Below are 18,904 nucleotides of genomic sequence, written 5' to 3'. Positions count from 1 at the left end.
GACCGGGGTTCGAGCCTGTAACCACCAAATACGGAGGATGCGGAAAGGTCAGGGAATGACCGCCGCAAATCCCCGGGGCAATATGGCCTTAGTTGCTAATGCTCCTAAAAAACCAAATAACAACAACATCTATTTATGGACAATAATATACCTCTCTGTTGTCGAGATACTGACGCGTCTTTCCCCACAATCCCTCTACGTTCAAATTCGGAAAGATCTCGTGGCTGACTCATTCTTCCTCTCAGAGACTCAAAAAATGATCCACGTGTGTGAACTGCAATCTTACATCAGCTTTGCGACTTTGAGCCTTCATCAGTGTCACAAACCATCCCATTCCTATAAAAAGGGATGTTGCTAATGTATAGCCAGTATAAATCACATCATGTTTTATAAAGTCTAATATTTTGTCTAAGGAATTTACTAAACACGGAAGAAACAACAAGTTCTAAGTATAACTGCTAGAGCGGACAAGGGCGCATCCAGTGGAGGTGGCTTTGAGGATTTTAGTTTTGATCGGGTCTCTTAGCCACTCCTAAAGATACCCAATCAAAAAAAAAAAAGAAATAGAATGTAGGCGCAGGCATGGGGCACCTCCAGAATTTTTCTTTGGTGGAGGAGGACGCTGAGGACAAGAGGTCCTGCTGCTTTAACTTACAGAAAATTATTCAGAAAAATAATTTTCTGTTTAAAAAAAAAAGCTGAATAATTTACTGTAAGTTAAAGCAGCAGGACCTCTTGTCCTCAGCGTCCCTCTTCCACCAAAGAAAAATTCTGAAGGTGCCCCATGCCTGCGCCTACATTCCATTTCTTTCTTTCTTTCTTTTTTTTATGAGGACCCCAAACACGAAAAGTATTAGAACCTATAGTATTTAGTACCGTGCGTGGATTGAAGGTTGATAACATGAAAGAAAACACTTGTTTACATTAGACTTGAATTTCTATACATTGTAATTTTCAGGAAATACGTGAGAAGGGAAGTTGTTCCAGAAAACAGAAGTTGAAGGAATAAATGGGGAAGAAGAAAAGTTGATTAAATTTAGCAAATAACGGAACATGTTTGAAGACTATAGGTCGAAATAACAATACCTCCACTAGGGTGTTCTTGGATTTTCGATGGTATCGGACAGAGTGTTTACGCGATCCTAAATGACATATATTTTTGAATTGAATATGCCCATTAGGATACTCTAAAGCTAACGATGAACAATTCTGTAGAATAATCCTAGAAAATATTCTCAGTTCGGAAAATTTTAGGAGAATATTCTTATTCTCCTAAAATTTCTTACAAATTTCGGGCAAATTTTGAGTGAACGTTCTCTACCCACGTAGCTCCTTAGGATCCTCCTCCTTACCCCTCACAACTGCAAACCTGAACTACAAATTTGGTTTAGATCGGACTATAAACCCGGTTTCCAAATGCGTGGTGTTTAGAACTCGAATGGCGATCATTCTGTTTCAAGATAGCGAACAGATATATAAGCACAGCCGGAGACTACTTTTTTTATTTATGGCGACCATCTTGAAACATGAGTCCACCATTCAAATATTCTTACCAGGATATCCTTCTCATCTTTTATGTGTACTGAAAATTTGAGTTGGATCAAAACGTGAACGTAAGTCATTTGGAGACTTTTTTTTTTTTTTTTTTTGTTTTAGTTAGTTGTTGGTGCATCAGCTTCTATGGCCATAAGGCACCTCCCAAGATTTTTCTAGTACTCTGATCCAAGCCCGAGGCAGGATTCGAACCCGCAACCTTTGGGTTGCCAGGTAGGCACTTTACCCACCCGGCTAGCCCGGTCGGCATTTGGAGACACACATACAGGCACATACAGACTTAATTAATCATTGTGTTTCAATTCACAACAAGCCTAATCACCCTCATACTTTCTCAAGTTATGCAGGAGAATCTAATATAGATATAACGATGACAAACTCTCACTTCGATTTGCGGCTTACTGACTGGACCGTGTATACGGACTGGTGCACCAGTGACCATAGAGTCATCTATTATATGCTTTCCCCTGATTCCACCGTTCCATCTTCACACACTTTCTCACAGACAGAATTAATAAGATTTTCCATCAGAAACATTGACTGGAATGCTTTTGACTCTTCCATTCTTCTGGACCTTGACGAACAGAAACTTGCTTCTTTTGAAACTTCACCTATTTCTCATCAAGTGAACTATATTCAAAATGCTATAATAAAAGCGTCATATAAGTCTTCTAGGAAAAAGAGGGTTAACCAGAAGACGTGCTCATGATGGACGCAGGAGTTATCGCAGTTAAGAAGGGAAGTTCATCGAGCCCGTAGGTACTACCAAAGGCATAGAGACTGGCCCCAAGCCGACGTTAATCGTTTTTACCAGCAGTATTCTTCATTGAGGAAAAGCTACGTGAAGGCCATTGCTTCTCGAAAGCGTGAAACGTGGATGAATTTCGTTCACACCTCTGGAAATGCTAACCCTTGTGGTCTTCTATACAAGATTGTAAGAGGAAAAACCTCTAGTTCTAACATATTTGGCTCAATTGTGGCAGACTTCGTGGAAACACTGAACTGGCATGATTCTACAAATGCAATCTTAGATGCTCTTTTTCCGTTGGATGATCCTACCTCAGACTTACCTATTCATTCTAAAATCCGATCAGACAATGAATTTTATGTGTCCTCAACAACCACCGAACCTTTTACGTTGGATGAACTGCAGGCTGTCTCCCATAAAGTTAATGTTCAGAAGTGCCCAGGACTAGATCTTATAGAAAACATTTTTATCATCAGAGTCTTGAAATTAAAACCTTACGTTCTTCTAAACTTATTCAACAGATGCCTTCAGGAAGAAACTTTCCCGGAAATTTGGAAGGTCGCTCTAGTTAAGTTGATCAGAAAGCCGGATAAGCCTCCTGGAGCGGCCAGATCGTACAGGCCGATCGCTCTGCTGGCTAACTTGGGTAAATTGCTAGAGCGACTAATGGCCATTAGATTGAATACCCTACTGGTAGAACAGGATCTGCTTTCAAGAAGTCAATATGGGTTCTGTCCCGGACGTTCCTGCGAGGATGCTTTTGTGGACTTTGTCTCTTCAGTTCAAAACTCGGTACATAAATATACCCTGGCCGTTTTCATCGACTTCGAGGGTGCCTTCGACTCCCTTTGGTGGGAGAGCGTCCTGGAGCGTCTGCGATCGGCTAGGTGCTCCAACCACCTTTACCTTTTAATCCGCAATTACTTTGCCAATAGAACCATAATAGTCAAGGCTAAACATAGCCAAGTATCAAGATCAGTATCTAGAGGGTGCCCACAAGGCTCTATATTGGGTCCTTTTACATGGAACATGGTGCTGAAGCAGTGGCTCTCCCGATCTTTCGGTAACGTCAAAATAATAGCGTATGCAGACGATCTCACCATCTTGGTAAATGGTAACTCTAGGGCCGATCTTGAAAATACCGCAAATTTTGTTCTCCGGGATCTCTACGATTGGACTGTGGCCAATAAGCTTAAAATCAGCTTGTCAAAAACAAAGATGATGATTCTTGGATCAAAGTTGGATATCACTCGTCCTCCGTTGGTCAAGATCAACAACATTCGTCTCCCCATAGTTAAAGAGTACAAGGTTCTAGGAGTGGTAATTGATTCCAGTCTCAATTTTATTCCTCATTTGGCAAACTTATCATCTAAAATACGTAGATTTACTGGTGCAATTGTTAGGGTGTCCCGTGTTGAATGGGGGCTCTCCAGAAAAACTTTAAGGATTTATTACAATGCAGTTTTCCTCCCTCTAATCACGTATGCTGCCGGTGCATGGTTTCACAGGGCACGGCTCAAACACTTCATTACAAAACTCGCCTCATTGCAGAGAACCATTTTGCGGTGTTTAGTTAAGGCATGTAGGACAGTCTCGACGCAAGCTCTGCAAGTACTAGCCGGAACATTACCTTTAGACTTGCAAGTTACTTATAGAGGCTTTTTATACAGACTGAAAAGGCAGATTGAGACCGAATTTCTTGGAATAACCATCAACCTTCAAGATGACGCTAAAAGAGAAAGAAGGAGACTGTGGAACGAGTTAGTAAACATTTGGTAGTCTCGATGGGATACAGCTTCCGTTGGTGCAACAACGAGAAAATGTATACCACAAGTTTCATTTCTCCTTGATAAACGTGTTCGATTGTGGTTCTGCATGGACATATTCACGTCGTATCTGTTGACAGGACATGGATCGATGAACCAGTCTTCTTAGGTTCAATTTATCACAAACAGACCTCTGTTTGTGTGGATCGCCAGAGAGCTGGGATCACATCTTGTTTCATTGCTCCCTGTATGACGAACTCAGACTTCCTCTTCAAGCACTTACTAATTTTCAATCAGGACAGGAGTCGTCTCTGCTTCAAAGCTCGGAGTCATTTCAGATTCTTCAGACTTTCGCTCAAGGCGTATTTCTTCGAAGGCGTTCAGTGTCGACAGATCTCAACAGGATGTAGCACAACGGTCCTGCTGATACATAGCTGGTTAGATCTCCTTTAATAAGACATAAACTCAAATCCTCAAGAAATGAAATTTTCCTCGGCCTGCAGACAAAATTAAGTGCTTCTTTTTTTTTTTTTTTAATTTTATTTATTTATTTATTTATTTTTATTTATTTATTTATTTTTATTTATTTATTTATTTTATTATTTATTTATATAAATGTTTTATCTTAATAATTTTGGTTCCAAATCCAGCACCACGGGTGATCATTTTTTTTTTTTTTTCCCTCTGGAATGGGCCCCCAGAGGATCCTGGCCTACCTTCTGACAACATTAGGTGGGTCAGAGTCTCTCTTGAGACAGTACGTGCTTTACATGGACTGGCCCACCTTCCCGTGGTGTGGACGAGTACCCAGAATCATCTGTCCAGGTGACTGATTCTTCTGGGTAGCCAAGCGGCCAGAACAGAACAACAAAACACACACATAATACACACAAACCGACGTCACACACATATTTGGCCCATTTGTAGTGCTACTGTTCTTCACAGAGATACGAGGCGGAGTTGAACAAACGTTCTAGGAGCCGCCCTTTACATATACACATGTCCACAGGCACATACAGACTTCACAGTTGGCTTTCCATTTTTAGAAAGTAAGCTTAAAAGGCAAGTGATAAAGACTGGTAATAGCAATAGTTTGTAAAATAATCAGCCAAAAAAAGGCTATTTCTACGAATTCAGTCTGACACGCTAATGTTCCCTCATAGGAGCATGTAAATTATGATAATAATAATCTGTGATATTCTATGATATTATTTAGGTTAAGTTGCCGATAGCACCAAACTATTAGATTTTCTGATAATATGCGACATAGTTTGCTTTTTTTTTTTTTTTTTTTTTTTTTTTAGTTTTTATTTGTTTGTGTTGTTAAGAATAAAAACATTCTGTCAATTTTTCATTTAAATCTGTTTGTACATAAGAAACATTGCAACACGTGACGTGTCGTTCTGTTATTTTAGAGAGCTTCTCTAATATGGTAATTCTAATTGTTATGAACATGTTCAGAAATTAGTACTAGTCTGATAGTGTTTGCAATGGAGAAAAATTCTTGTACAGTCATAGTCTATATCAATGGTTTTCAACAGGGGTGCCGCAACAACATTCTACGGGTGCCACGTAATTTGGGTTTAAATTACTTAAACTTATTATTATTTTTTAAATTTATATGTTTATTTCATAATAAAAAGGTGTACAGTATCTTTTTAATTTTGTGGTGATCTATAATTGATGTTTACTTAGTACCGCTATATAAAGAATAAAATTATATACTGTACATATATAATTTGTATTATGAAATGTAATTTTTATAATTATATTATTGTAATAAATATCATATAACATATATTTTTTAATATTATATATATATATATATACAGAGAGAGAATCGGATCTAACAGGCAGAAAATTGAGTAGGGGTGCGGCAAAATAAAATAAATTATTTAGGGGTACCATTATTAAAAAAAAAAGGTTGAAAACCACTGGTCTATATGATTGTGTGACTGCATGCATCCAAAGAAACAGATATGAACACATTCAAACATTAAGAATATCTTCGGCAACTATATTTCCACCCATCTTAGATTGTTCTTTATATATATATATCCTGACATGAATGTCACTGACCTTATTTATAAGATCTCTAACCATTCCAGTCCACTCCCCCTTCGCATTCTGTGCTCCATAGGTTCCATCTTTTGTTTCGTGGATGCTGTATTCGAATCCCAGTATGCGTTTCATCTCCTCAATCAAGTCGATGCAGAACCCGTAAAACTCAGTACTATTGCTTGTCGTTGTTCGTTGCATCACGAATGGAGCTTGCTGTGAAGTTGAAAAAAAAAAGAAAGAGTTGAGACATTTCAGGAGTTAAACGCATTTTAAATACTTCTAATTGTCAAAGCGAACACCTTCCTAGATGTCTTGTCTTATAATACTATTTGTTATTCACACTAAAATATTCTAATAAAAAAAAATTAAATTGTGTTCGCCAAGTACGCATAGCGGCAATTAAGTGAAACTTTAGAATCTTTTGAAAGGTTTATTATTTCAATGTTACAGTGGTTTAATATTTTACAATTGTTTTACAAGTTTGTTATAAAATTTTTATTGATCTCTCCTTTGTACTCAATGGAGGTGGTTTCGGTTAATTTCTATATATTTTAATGTATAGAAATTCACCGAATTGCACGTATACGTGCTCTGTGCGGCGTGCGTCTTACAACACTTACTATTAGTCTTTGGCATGTTCAATTATAAATTATTTTCCATCGAATTTTTTTATGAAATACGGTAGAGAACTACCATAAAAAATGACGAAAGTAATATTTTGGTTTTTAAATTTTTAAAATCGGACTGCTGGAAACTGAGATATACCGTAGCCTAGTGGTCAGGCACGCGGGTGCATAAGTACACGTGCCTTGAGTGACCGGGGTTCAAGCCCGTGACTGCTGAATACGGTGATGTTTCTTGTATTCTGTGTATTTTGTAAACTCCTCTGACTCCCGGAGTATAAACAGAAAATTTATTTATTTATATAGCGATTTAAAACGTACACGCGGGCGAGTTACACCGTGGCCGCGCTATAGGGGTACTGTTGCGTCGCTGCTACGCACGGCGTAAGTCATTTTGTGTCACATTTTCGTGGCGATTTTTGTCAATCAACGGACCCAAGTAACTCCCATGTGGAAACTGCCTCGGGCGCGCCTAAAGAAGTTTGGCTTCAAAAAAGAGTTCTGTGAGGCTAAATAGACTCAGTGAAGCGAATTAGACGTCATTTAAAAGGACTTGTGATTACTGATAAATACTATACTGCTATTCTAATTTGCTTTTATAGTAGTAGTAATAGTAGTGGCATGTGATGCAAGAAAGCAAGTGTATGAGCTTATGCAACATCAGCCAAAAAAAAAAAAAAAAAAAAAATCACACCAATCCCTCCAAATGCCTATCCAGTTCGTCCTTAAATTTATTCAACCTATCAACTTCCACAACGACAGATGGAAGTTTGTTCCAGCAATTAACCACCCGCTGGCTAAAGGCAAATTTCCGCACATCTATTCTACATCTGTCCTTTCTTAATTTTAATTTATGCCCCCTTAGGTTCGTAACCTGAACAAGTGGAAGGATCCCATCAGAATTCAGCGTGCTCAACCCATTCAAGGCCTTATACACCTCAATCTGATCACTGCGCAGGTGTCTAGTCTCCAGCCACTGCAATTTGCAGAACTTAAGCCTCTCTTGGTAAGAGGATCCCTTCATTCCCCTCACCAATCTTGTTGCCCTTCTCTGTACACGCTCAAGTAAATCTACATCCTTCCTAAAATGAGGCCTCCAGACCTGTACGCAGTACTCAAGGTGTGGCCTGACCATTGCCTTATACAGAGGGACAATCACCTCCTTCTCCCTGCTAGCAAAATTAATATATATCATTGACAAAACCCCATGACCTGCCCTGGCAGCCTGTCTGCATTGCTCAGAAAACTTCATATCTGACTGCACAAATACTCCCAGGTCTTTTTCATTTTCTACCACCTTAAGTGTAGTACCACACAGTTGGTACATTTCTCTGGGGTTACTTCTACCCACATGCAGTACTTTGCATTTGTCAAGGTTAAACTTCAGTTGCCACTTCTTAGCCCATCTGCCCAAATTATCTAGAAATTCTAGATCCTGTTGCAGTAGCACACTGCCATTACTGTCATTAACACCCCTGCCAACCTTTGTATCATCTGCAAACTTCGACATTAAGCCTGATATACCTTCATCAATATCATTGATAAATATACAAAACAACAATGGACCTAACACCGAACCCTGTGGGACTCCACTAATAACATTAGTCTACGAAGAGCAGCAACCATTGATTACCACCCTCTGTCTTCTCCCACTTAACCATCCTTTTATCCGTTGTAGCAACTTACCCTTAATAATTCTGCTCCAATTTGTACAATAGTCTTCCATGCGCAACAGTGTCAAAAGCTTTCTTAAAATCCAAATATATGATATCAAAATGATACCGAATATATGATATCAAAATTTTTTGCATCCAGTTCCTTTGTAACCACATCATAATAACCAATCAAATTAGTCATACAAGACTTTTCCCTTAACAAACCCATGCTGTGTCTGAATTATTGCTGCAGTCTTGTCTAGATGATCCTGCAATGCATCTTTAACCAATAACTCCATTATTTTACCCGGAACAGAAGTTAAACTAACTGGTCTGTAATTACTCGTGTCACCCTTCGATCCCCCTTTGTGAATTGGGGATACATTTGCACATCTCCAGTCCGTGGGAACCTCCCCTGAGTCCAAGGATGCTCTCATAATTATGGCTAAGGGTTTGATTAGTTGCTTTGCCGCCTCCTTTAATATAACTGAATAGATCCCATCCACCACAAGTGCTTTTCTTATGTTTAACTTCAACAATTTCTCCTCCACTTTGCTCTCATTACGTATCCTGCTATAATTTGATAACCTTCTGCCATTTTCAAACTTTAATAATTCCTCATGCGTGAATGTAGATGCAAAATACTCATTCAGTTTGTTTGTTATCTGAGCAGGATCATCAACAGTCGAACCATCGATGTCAAGTGGACCAATCAGATTCATCCCCTTCCTTTTAGAGTTTATATAAGTAAAGAAATCCTTGCTGTTTTTCTTAGCATCTTTTGCCAAGGATTTCTCGTAATCTGCCTTCGCCTAACCTCTTTTTTGACCTGATTACAGACTAGCTTATATCTGCCATAGGCTTCTGAGTCGCTTGATAATTTATATGCATCCCATGCATTTTTCTTCTCTGTCACGAGTCTCATTAGTTCATTTGATAAGCATTTTGGCCTAAGCCTTGAACAATATTTCTTAATAGGTATGAAACTTTTAGTAGCTTCCACGATTAATTCCTTGAATGCTTCCCACTTAGAATTTACTGTTGGTAACATCGTCAGTTGATCCCACTGCACAAAATTTAAAAACTGTCTGAGACCACCGTACTCACCTTTGCGGAAGCAAAAACCCTTTCCTTTACCCCTGATGGTAATTAAATCTTTAAGTAAATCCCACATCAGTACACTGTGATCACTGCCACCTAGTGGTTCCTTTATCTGCAAATTCTTAATACACGAATGCTGATAACCAGATAACCAGATGATCACTGCTGATAACCAGATCAAGAGTATTACTTTCTCTGGTTGCCTCTCGAACATGCTGCTGCTGCTGCTGCAGAAAACAATCATCCAATAAATTCACAAAAGTCTGACTAGTGTGCGAGTAACCAACACACAAGTTCCAGTCAATATCTGGGAAGTTAAAATCCCCCATTATAAGACATTCCGATTTACTAGCCCACTCTATTTCTCTGTACAATTGTTCATTGTACTCATTCGAGTCATTAGCCACAGTTTACCTCATATATGAGGCAAATTTGATACGTAAATCTAGAGGAAATGTTGCACTTAAGGTTTATTTTACCAATTATCGATCCATAAATTTTTCGTACCAACACCACTGATATTTTGTAGAGAGGAACAGCTGTCATATTCTTCCAGAAGTCCTTAACGGTGTTATTGAACTTTCCTCTCGGTAGACCGTATGTCCAAGAAGATATCTAGAAAAAAGCAGCATATTATCATTTCAAATTAAGATTCCATATTGAATAACTTAATTTGAATTCGTTTTACATTAATAAATTTGAATTCGTTTTACTTTAATAAATTTGAATTCATTTTTAATAAATTTGAAATTCGGTTTACTTTAATAAATTTTAATTAGTTTTTACTTTAATATAAAATAAATACACTGTTTTCTGTACTATTGCTTGTAAAATACAAAAATAAACAGTCGTAATATTTTCTTGTAACGTATTTATTTGCATATTTTTACGCATTACTTCCCATGTTTTTTTTTTTTTTTTTTTATGTGGGAATTCTTACAGAAAGTAACACCAATCATATGATGCATGCCTTCTCATGTAGTTTCAATATCCTCAGTTCAATTCTCTTGAAAGCATATTTGAACAAGCTCATGCTTCCGATCAGCTGCATTAATAATTAAATGCATGGAGACGAAATCGAGTGCTATATGAGAAATCAGTACATGTATATCATTCAGAAGTCCCCATGAAGTCTACAGAAAGTGCTAAGTGCTGTAGCCGATTGTTTACTTTTTGGGGGATATGGAATTACCCGATTCGCGACCTAACCTGATTAGCCACCTAAACGAAATTCTTGTGTTCTTCTGGTTGCATAAGAGAATAATTTGTCTATCCTTGAAAAAGCTAACCCTTTCACTGCTATAACATATACAGAATAATTGACTTCCTATAAAAAAAAAAGTTTTCCAAGGCTTAAAGTTACAGTTGAATTAAAAATTTCAGTTTGAATTCAAATAAATGTCTTTTAATTTACAGCTTTATACGCTTATACGATCGTTAAATCTTGCTTTAAAATTTGTATTATCAGTTAACATATCTTTCCCAGTATCCGTTTATTTATTTTTTACTCTACAGAATAAAAATAAGATTGACATACCTGTTCCTTTTGTGTTGTATCTTTATCTTTTTGATTAACTCTGACTATAGAAAGAGCTATTTCTTGATAACTGTGTTGGTATTTTCGTATCCTAAACTGTCCGAATACTCCAGCGAAGTTGCTCTGTTGGAGAAACGTATTGTTAGAGAAGGACACTTGTGAAATCAAGACTTTTCATGTACTTTTACAAAGTAAAGTATTGAGCAGAACAGCAGTGGGCTGTGTTATTATTTATTTGGTGCTTCATTATAGAATTAAAATAAATAAATAAATCTTTATTTGTCCTACCAAATATAAAATATATAGGTATACATCGGTAAGTGACAAATTCCCTTCACGCAGAAAATGCCAGGGGATTACCATAAAATGAAAAATACAAGAATGGCTAAAATATACACGAAAAGATGAAATATAAATTGCATTACTCATCACTACATTTCTGTCTAGAGTCCTGGCAATTAAATACAAAAGTTCATCTTAACATCACATCCACTGAATCAACTTGTGCGAGATATACACTATTCAATTGCGTACACATACACACAGTTCTTGACAGAAATTCACACAACTACTAGGCAACAGTAGCCTCAGCGAACCACACTGCGGTTTGTTTCCTATATTTCGGGTCTTCTATGAGCCTTAGTAGGCCAATTCCGATATGCGTTAGGCACTGAATTGATTCTAATGCACTGGCGGGTATAAAACTGTCGGCCATCGTCAGTCTGTTGGTCTTCATTCTCAAGGATTTGGTGCATCTTAATGCAGATGGCGGGATGTGCCACTCACAAAGCTGCCAGAAGCATGATAATGATATCGTGTCAGTCATCATTTTGATTGTGGTTATTAATCGTTTCCAGGCAATGATGTCTGGTAAACAATGATGTCTGGAAAGGTTGAGCAGATGGGCTGAGAGGTGACAAATGAAGTTTAACATTGACAAATGTAAAGTACTACACATGGGAAACAGCAACCCCAGAGCAACGTATCAACTCTGTGGTACTACATTGACAGTGGTAGAGAATGAAAGGGACTTGGGGGTGATTGTGCAGGCAGATATGAAGTTCTCTGAGCAGTGCAGACGGGCTGCAAGAGTAGCTCATGGAGTATTGTCAATGATATACAGGAATTTTTCCAGCAGGGATAAGGAGGTGATTATTCCATTGTATAAGGCAATGGTCAGGCCACACCTAGAGTACTGTATACAGGTCTGGAGGCCTCATTTCAAGAAGGATGTAGAGCTGCTGGAACGAGTACAGAAAAGGGCAACAAGATTAGTGAATGGAACAAAGGGGTGCTCTTACGAAGAAAGGCTTAAGTTTTGCAAATTACAGTGTCTGGAGACTAGGCACCAGCGAGGTGATCTGATAGAGGTGTATAAAGCCTTGAATGGTTTAAGCATGCTCAATGCTGATGGGATTCTTCCTCTAGCTCAGAAAAATCACCTGAGAGGGCATAAATTCAAATTGAGGAAAGACAGATGTAGGATAGACGTGCGGAAATTTGCGTTTAGCCAGCGGGTGGTTGGTTGGTGGAACAGACTGCCATCCCTTGTGGTGGAGGTTGATAGCCTAAATAAGTTTAAGGCTCAGCTGGACAGGTATTTTGAACGAACAGAGGGGTGAAGTGGAAGTGGGGTTTTTTTTTGGCTGATGCTGCATAAGCTTGCTTTCTTGCATCAAATGCCTCTACTAATGCTAATGCTAATGCTAAACGCTGCAGTTTAAGCTGTTCAGAACGCTGCGTGGTCCTTAACTGTTGAGGGAGATGGTGCTTATGGCTTGCATACTTCAGCAGCCAGAATTCACTCGCATATATTCCCTAATGTGGGTAGGGGTGGCTGAAGCCCACAATTCGGCGCCATACAAAATGGCCGAATACACTGCGGTTCTTAAATATCGTGCGGTTGTTGCAATCTGTTTCACGTGCAAGAGATGCCGTTTTGTTGCCCACCGTAAGTAGTTCATTTTCTTTACAACAGGTCAATATGCGACATGAACGTAAGTTTAGTATCAAATGTTACTCCCAGATCTCTATGCGTCTCAACAACTGGGATAGGTGAAATCACGCACAGCTATACAACTAACATTTCAGTTTAGCATATTAAGTCGGATTACTTATTATTGTAAGAGTTGTAAGGCATGATTGAGGCACTACATTAAACTAAAGAACGATTTCCTTCAATATTGTTGATAAGGTAACTCATATTGAGCGTGATGAAGCTTCAAGTGCAAACGCAAATTGGACAGGATAAATTATACAACATATATCAATAGTACATCTCGAACGGTCAGGGGCGGGCAGTCCCAAGGATGCCCGGGTGCAACGTTCAAGGGGCGCCTGAAAACCTGAAACTTACATACACGTATGAAGAAAATTTTAAAGAAACCTTTCATTACGCTTAGTATGAAAAGACAAAACAGTACTTAAGGACATTTATCCTCTCTGGTATTGAGGGTAAAAAATCATAGGCTATGCATTTCACGGTTTTAGTATTTGTTTAGCAGAAAAGTACAAACTGAAGGCTACATCTTTCAATATTATTTCAGTCTTATATATATACAGTATATTGAATTTTAATAAAGAAATTTTCTGTTTGTACTCCGGAATGACCACATGGGGTTAAAGCAGTGCAATATACTTCCCCAGCTCTCGATCAGTGCCATTTGCTTTCTTTTTCCCCCACATCCCGTCTCGACACTTAGAGATATGCATCTTAATTCTGTATATGAAGGTCACATGGCTAATAAAATGCAGACAGTAGAAAAGAGCACTTCTACTGCTAGTTGTGTTATCAAACTTTCCGTTATAGTTCTTTCGTTTAGGCAGATCTATTTACATAGCCCTTAACAGACTGCAATAGCAAACACGAATTACTGCCATCACGAATATATGCAATTTGCTTAGTTATTAAGTTAATCTTGTAGCTATGAACCGCAAGAAATGAAATGTAAACATAATTTTTTAAAACTAGGTCTTTAATTTTCACGATCCCTTTTCATCTGTTGTGTCTGTCTGTAACAAAGTCTATCTTGAGAACAGTTGTTTGTGGTTTATTATAAAACAGAATATTCACTATTATTTGAAAGAAAGTTCCAGCAACTGCAGCCAATAACTATCAATTAATTATTTAAAAGCGTCTCAATGCACCAGTTCTTATGGTGGCAGAGACGATCGCCCGCTCAGGATCAATTTTGAACTTAGGTTATCGTCACATGCAAACAAGGCTTCAACATTCGTACATTGTCTTCTGATAATAGTTATGCACAGCATATTGTTATTTGGCAAGTTCGCTATTATTGTATTGGCGGAATAAAATAATTTTCTATGGGAATACAAAAAATAAATGCGCGCTGGCAAAACATTAGGAACGTCTATAATAATAATGACTCTGTCTATCTCGCCAGACATATTTGCACTGGAAGAACGTGACAGAAAAGTATGATATTTTTCATGACCTTCATTCTCATTGCAGTCGTATATTATCTCCATACAAAATTTGTGCAGTAAAATTTTAAACATGGTGACTGGACGCAAAACTCTTTAGCTCCAACTATACATAAAAATTAGTAGCAGCATCGCAACAAGCAAATAAATATGCAAATAGAACAATTAATTCAAATAAAACAAAGAATATGACATTATGCACAAATACCATCTTTAAAATGTAACAGCCTATCCAAAGATAAATAAATGAGACGCTGCTGTTCTAAGAAAATAGATCTGAGAGACCTGGGAGAAAACGAATTCTGCACCGAGTAAATACACTGATCTGCAGGTCCGCACGACGAAAATAATTTTCACTTTTTTTTTTTATTCCAATACATAATGTCCACAACTCTGCCATTCTGATTTTAAAAATAACATATATTTTATTCATATATATATGAATAAAATATACGTCAGGCTCCTTTCTCTAATGAAAAAAATTAAAAATGCCTTTTCCTGTACTTGGTTATTATTTTATTGAAATTTTGTGATTTGAAGCATTTCTCTGATCAAATGTTTATTTTTTATTATTATTTTTTTTCAGTTTTGTTAATTTAATTAAAAAATTAAGGAATGAAAATGTGCAGGTGGTAGAAACACTTAATTTTATAGGTTATATGAGATTAATACAACTTTGGATCTGCTTTTTGTGTTTCGCCGACGGGTTTTCATTCTTTTCGATAATCAGTGTCCTTATGAAATTTAAATTCAATTCTTATTTCTTGCGAAATTATTCCCTTTATTCTTTAGTTATATTATCAATATTTTGGGGAGAAAATTGTCTAAATGGAAATGGAAATAGTAAATTTATAAGCTCGTATTGTAACAACCTTTGAAATTTAGTCAGTGTGTTTTTAACAAACATTTCGAAATTTAGATCCTCCTTGTGAGTAAAAAGGTTCTACGAAATTCTGCATAACGTTCAATCATTCAGGGAATAACAAAGAAAGAATTCTATATTACACTTCGGTACCAAGGAATGGATTACCTGAACTAGGCAAATTCTTAGCTTGAAATTTGAATCATTTCGGAGTTCTCTGTTGAATTTCGCTTTCGTACATAACGGTTATCAACACAGAAAATACAAAATGAACTAATTATTTTCAAAGTAAAAAGTTTAAATCCTGAATTGGTTATATTGTCTAAATGTCAGACCTTTTTATTATGAATATAGATATAGAAAAGTAACGAGAAGAACAATAGTTATGAAAACGATACAGTTTTTCTCACCTGATGCAAGTCTAAATAAAGAGTAACATTATTTCTCTTCACTCTGTATGTGTTGGATGCAGAATGTTTACAAGAAGGATAGACCAGGTTCTTTATCCAGGTCCTATTCTGGATCGCTTTCGCCACCAAGCCAATCACATCGAAGTAAAAAAAGGCATCTAACTGAAATATTAAAGAAAATTTGAAGCGACAAACAAATTATTTTATCAGATGTTCAACAACGCTTATATACAAGGTTCATTGAGAAAATTTTCAGAATTAGGCTACCTGATAGCAAATCTCTCAGAGATGAGTAAACGTAAAACTCATGTTCAATATGCTTATCTCGGTTCGGATATATATTGAATATGCACCGAGGTAACTAAGGCCATGAGGAATTAATATCATATATGTAAACTACTTATGTTCTCAGCTTTGAACAATGACGAAAATTTTCTACGCAGCGTGGAAGAGCAGCGACGCTGTAATCTGTCTACTGTCCGGGACCGTATTTATTTGCATACGTATCAACTAGAAGTAGTATGCAAACGGTGAAAAGTATGTGGGTCACAGTAAATTTTAATGTGTAGGTGACACGTGACATTATGATTTTCCCTCATTTTAAGTTAAAATGGAGGCCACCGAACAGCACACCAACGGCAGACTGTGTGCAATTTACAAAAAAAGTTCCCTTCTGAAATGCTTACATTGTTACAGTGCAGCCGTTCCCAACCGGTTCGCGAAAGTGTTCCAGGGGGTTCGCACTAAAAATTCTGTAATGGCGTCTCCTTAGATTTACATAGGTATATTATTGTAAACTACAAAATATAACTAATAATAAACAATAAAGTAGAATAAAATTAAATAAAAAGTGTGTGTGTGTGTGTGTGTGTGTGTGTGTGTGTGTGTGTGTGTGTGTGTGTGTGTGTGTGTGTGTGTGTGTGTGTGTGTGTGTGTTATAGAGGTTTAATGGCGCATAAGCTTCTGGGGCTAAGGTCGCCTTAAATAAAAAGTAAAGAATTGCCAAAGAGAGAAACCACATATCCCACAATTCCTTATAATTACTACCTTACAGTATTTCATGTTAAATAAATATTTAAAACGATTTCTTGACTAAATGTCCAAGAGTATGAAAAGGTTGTTTATGCATGGGTGCTGCACTTCCATCGTTTCTGCTACCCAGGTAGTATACATCCATCATTTGATTATATCTCATATTGTGAATACCTTCATAACGAGTTGCCGAAGTATTGCACTGCTTTGAAGAAGTAACGCTTCACCAGCGGAGACGACTAATGTTGCTTATTCTCGGCGGATACCACCACCACCGAGACGAGACCGTTTCGAAGCTTGTTGACTTACTCATTGTTGAGTGGGCGGGTACCGTTGTTGCAATAGTGACAACCCAGTTATAAATAAATAAATTTTCTGTTTATACTCCAGGACGACCAAACGGTCAGAGAAGTTCACAAGATAGATAGAATACAAGAACAGCACCGTATTCAACAGTCACGGGCTTGAACCCCGGTCACTCAAGGCACGTGTACTTATGCACCCGCGCGCCTGACCACTAGGCTACGGTTATGAAGTATGACTCCACAATATGAGAGATGCTTGATAGTGCGCATGGTTTAATTTAAAACTGTTTCTTGACTAAAGGTCTAAGAGTATGAAAAAGTTATTTATGCATGGGTAATGTACTTGACATATCTCATATCCAGGCCAATCCTATTCGATTGGCCTGGATATGGGAAAATCATACCAAAGGAACCTCGTGAGGTACAGAAATGATGAAGGAAACAACACTGACATAAAAACGGAAACAAAACGGTACAGAGGGACTTTATTCAAAAATGGCAACATATCACTGGCTGCCATAATACAGATGCATCACTGACAAAGATGGAACAAAGGGAAGAGGTGGTCCTCAGTAGGAGATATGGCCACCTCTAATGTCGATGCAGGCTTTGCACAGCCTGTCCAAACTTAGAACAATGTTGTTGATGTCAGCATTCCTCTGTGTCAGCGCCATCTTCAGCTGTTGAACATTTTATTGTGGGTGTGGACATGCCATTAGGCGGCTCCCCAGAGCATCCCATATGTGTTCGATGGGATTTAGATCGATGAAACGGGCAGGCCAATCCATACGAAAAATGTCCTCACTTTCCAAAAGCATATTAACAGCTAGCTGCAGTGCGATGGAGTGTGGCGTTATCATCCATAAACACGAACTCGGACAATGGCACCTCGGAACAGACGCACATGGGGAAGGATTACCTCAGTACAGTAGCGTGAACCGGCTACAGTACCACCTTCCAGTATCTAGAGTTGTGTACGTCCATCCAAGATAACGCCTCCCCAGACGAGAACACCTCAACCGCCATATCGATCCCTTTCAGTGATGTTTGTGGGTGATATCGTGTGCCAACCTCTTGCCAGATTAGCTGACGTCCAGAATCGCTGCTGAGACTGAATCTACTCTCATCAGTAAAGAGTACCTTAAGTAAAGATTTTGTGATTTTAACCTTTAGAAATAGTGTTGGTCCTTAAGTTTTGCACACCAGTGTACTTGTTGACGTTAGACTTGAATTTCTGTATATTGTAATTTTCAGGAAATACGTATGAAGGTCGTTCCAGAAAACAGAAGCTGAATGTATAAATGAGGAAGAAAAAAAGTTGGTTCTGTGGAATTGAACTTGGACAGTAAAATGATGTTGACTTGTTGCAGTACGTGTTCGGACTGCTTTGAAAGAGAGAGCGGGAATTATAGAAGCCAATTCAGAAGAACAGTGTCCATGGAAGTATCTATAGAAAATGCATGCAACAGGAAAAGAAAGTCTATGAGACGGAGAGTGGAGAGACTGTTACATAAGAGACATTAATTAACCTAACTGCCCTTTTTTGAATGGAATCTAGAAGCCTGAGAGAGGTTTTGGGGGCACCGCCCCAGATGTGGGAACAATATTCCATGGTAGGCCAGATTTGCGATTTCTACAGAGTCAACAACTGTTTGGTAGAAAAGTAAAGCCGAGAGCGAAAGAGAACACCCATTTTTTTAGATGCATAAGAAGCAATATTTGTAATGTGCTTTATGCCAAGAGAGATTAGAAGTCAGTGTAATCCCCATGATCTTGCCTAGAAATCGGAGCGTCATCGAAGATAAG

General features: G+C 38.0%; 1 protein-coding gene across 1 annotated transcript in view; it reads right to left on the bottom strand.

Annotated features, from left to right (window-relative positions):
* LOC150089635 (ionotropic receptor coreceptor Ir25a-like) overlaps nt 1-18,904 on the bottom strand; it is an 84,683-nt gene that overhangs the window by 35,548 nt on the left and 30,231 nt on the right. Inside the window, exons 7-8 of the mRNA XM_090390060.1 lie at nt 11,046-11,168; nt 6,148-6,342 (exon numbers count right to left, since the gene is read on the bottom strand). Of these exons, the coding sequence (XP_090246186.1) occupies nt 6,148-6,342; nt 11,046-11,168 (318 nt within the window). The remainder of the gene's footprint in view (nt 1-6,147; nt 6,343-11,045; nt 11,169-18,904) is intronic.

This window comes from Mastigoproctus giganteus, chromosome 2 (genome assembly GCF_048544385.1).
Source record: "Mastigoproctus giganteus isolate SK-2022 chromosome 2, ASM4854438v1, whole genome shotgun sequence".
Lineage (NCBI taxonomy): Eukaryota > Metazoa > Arthropoda > Arachnida > Uropygi > Thelyphonidae > Mastigoproctus > Mastigoproctus giganteus.
This window is presented reverse-complemented; position numbering and strand designations above follow the sequence as displayed.